Below are 2,983 nucleotides of genomic sequence, written 5' to 3' on the forward strand. Positions count from 1 at the left end.
GGTCATGTGCAGTCACAGAGAAGATGGAGGCACCTCTGGGGTTGTTTTCAGGAATGTAGACAGAATAGGAGGAGTGGGGGAAGGCAGGTGGGTTGTCGTTGGTATCTGCCACGTTTAGGTAAATAACTGTTTCTGTAGACAGAGGCGGAATTCCTTTGTCTGTGACTGTCACAGTGATGTTATACAAGGATACCTGTTCTCGATCTAGTACTGTCTTGGTCACTAATCGGTAATAATTGTCTACTGATTTTTCCAGTTCAAATGGCATACTTCTTGAGATGGAGCATGTTACCAGGCCATTCAATCCAGAGTCTCGATCATACACTTGAAAAAGAGCGATTACTGTTCCTGGAGGCATACTTTCAGCAATTGATCTGCTCCCAGATGTAACCACCACTTCTGGTACATTGTCATTTACATCCAAGATAGTTATTAAGACTTTTGCTCTGTCGAGTAGACCTGGCCTATCTCTGGCTTCAACCTCCAGCTCATAAAAGCTTGAATCCTCATAGTCTAGATTTGCAGAGGTTGAGATTTCTCCAGTGAAAACATTCAAGCAGAAAATCTTTGAGATCTTTTCTGTTACCCTCAGGAAGGAATACCTTATCTCTGCGTGGACTCCTTCATCCTGGTCAGTAGCATTTACCGACAACACTGGTGTGCCTACTGGCAGGTTTTCGGGAACACTCACGCGGTACACAGGCTGAGTAAATACTGGAGCATTGTCATTCACGTCTAAGACAGTTACTTGTATTCGAGCAGTGCCTGAGCGGACAGGTTCACCCCCATCCACAGCAGTGAGGATGAGGTGGTGAATGGCCTCTCCTTCTCGATCCAGAGCATGCTCAAGCACCAGTTCCGGGTATATAGGCCTATCAGCTTCACTCCGGACATCTACTGAGAAGTGACTATTCTTGCTGAGTTTGAAGCCTTGAAGAGAGTTCATTCCCACATCCAAGTCATAGACCTCCATTAGTGGAAAACGAGAGGATGGGAGTGCATTTTCCGGAATTTTTACTTCTAATTCTTCCCTAAAGAATTGGGGTGTATTATCATTAATGTCCACTATTTCCACCTCTACAGAATAAAGATTCAGTTTATCCTCAATAAGGATGTTAAAACTCACCAGACACCGCGCAGTCTGGGCGCAGAGCTCCTCCCTGTCTATTCTGTCCGCAGTGACCAAGTTGCCGCTTCGCGAGTTCAGAGCAAAGAGCTGCGTCCTACCTCTGGAGACGATGCGGACTCCACGCTCCCCCAGCTCCTGGAGCTCCAGCCCCAGATCGTCAGCGATGTTTCCCACGAAGGAACCTTTGTCCAGTTCTTCGGGAATGGAATAATGGATCTGCCTGGCCCCAGCCCCGCCCAGAATCCCCAGGAGAATGAAGAGCACCACTAATCCTCTCTGGTGCCGGCGCTTTTGCAGAGCTGCCATGGCTGGCTCCTTATGGACTTCCTGGGGATTGCGAGTAGGGCGAGCAGGTTCACAATCACTTTTTTGTGCTTCTCCGAATTAGAAGCCAAAGTCCGTGAACAAGTAGAAGTCAGATGCGAAGCATTTTAGATTAGAATATCTGCGCAGCTGGAGAGCTATGGTGTCTGATCTGCTTTGTGCTGGAGGGTATTACTCGAGTTATCATTGCTTTCTTTGCCCGGATTAGTGAACAGCGACGCTTAGAGTCCTAACTTAATACTGCACCGTTTTTGTGAAACCATCATACAAAGAATCTTACTTATTTCTGCTAAATCAGCTTAGATGTCACTCATAATATTTCCCTCCCCAACAAGATTAAAAGAGCATATTTTGAATAATTTTATATATTCCCTGGAATTTACCACTCATTTTTTTGTGTCAATAGCTCTGAGGGCCTGGGAGAAAAGAAATTAAGATTACATTTCTCTGTAAATTTGAATTATCTTCCACCATCATTTATATTTGTTCCATTTTAACTTTTAGTGTTTTACATTTTTACTTAAATTCCAGTTAGTTAAGATACAGTCTAATATTAGTTTCAGGAATTGATTTTAGTGATTCATCACTTACATGTAACACCCAGGGCTCATCACAAGTGCCCTCCTTAACACCCAGGACCCATTTAGCCCATCCCTCCATCTCCCTTCCAGTAACCCTCAGTTTGTTCTCTATAGTTAAGAGTCTCTTTTATTTGTCCCATTTTCAATAAGGGCATCAACAACCACACACGGGGAACCAATCCACCTACTGCCAGGTGGCTGCTTTTAGATGTCATAATCTATTTTATTAACACATAGATTAATAAATGCCCTAGCATAGGCAATATTTCTGTATACTTCTAAAATAATGAAAAGGGGGTGCTTAGCTGGCTCAGATTAGCCTATGACTTTCATATTGGGATCACGAATTTAAGCCCCATGTTGGGGGTAGGTATTACTTAAATGAATTTAAAAAACTGTAGAAATAAAATAAAAATTGAAAATATATTGTCTCTAAGAAAAACTTATTTTAATATATACAGAACAGTTTAGGATTAACTGCACTGAAGCTAAGCAAACCACTTAATTGCCTACATTTGTGTTTAATTATATAATGACAGTGTGATGCTAATGTATCAAAAATGTTTCATGATATGTGGTTTTATGTTTTTAATGTTTATTTTTGAGAGACAGAAACAGGGTGCAAGTGGGGGAGGGGCAGAGAAAGGGAGACACAGAATCCAATGTAGGCTCCAGGCTCCAGCTTTCAGCAGAGCCCGAGGTGGGGCTCAAACCCAGGAACCATGAGATATGACCTGAGCCGAAACTGGACACTTAACTGACTGAGCCATCCAGGTACACCCATGATATGTGGTTTTAGATTTAACAAAAATTTCAAGGCATCACAAGGCCACTTTCTATGAAAGACTGCAACACAGATAAATGAACAAAAAATTTCTAACACCCACCCTCCCAAGTAATGCCTAGGAAAATCAACAAAACACAATAAAATCAGGGTATAGTTAGTCTC

At 42.5% G+C, this 2,983-nt stretch overlaps 2 protein-coding genes across 6 annotated transcripts in view; one reads left to right on the plus strand and one right to left on the minus strand.

Annotated features, from left to right (window-relative positions):
* The window catches only part of LOC115294307 (protocadherin gamma-C3), a 161,270-nt gene that overhangs the window by 48,154 nt on the left and 110,133 nt on the right, over window positions 1-2,983 (plus strand). The gene's annotated exons all lie outside the window — the stretch shown is intronic.
* Window positions 8-1,997, minus strand: LOC115293985 (protocadherin gamma-A6-like; the record flags this gene model as incomplete). Its single annotated transcript, XM_029941696.1, has 1 exon — window positions 8-1,997. A coding segment is annotated over exon 1 (1,428 nt), but the record flags the coding sequence as incomplete, so codon positions are not given.

The sequence above is a fragment of the Suricata suricatta genome, chromosome 6, assembly GCF_006229205.1.
Source record: "Suricata suricatta isolate VVHF042 chromosome 6, meerkat_22Aug2017_6uvM2_HiC, whole genome shotgun sequence".
Lineage (NCBI taxonomy): Eukaryota > Metazoa > Chordata > Mammalia > Carnivora > Herpestidae > Suricata > Suricata suricatta.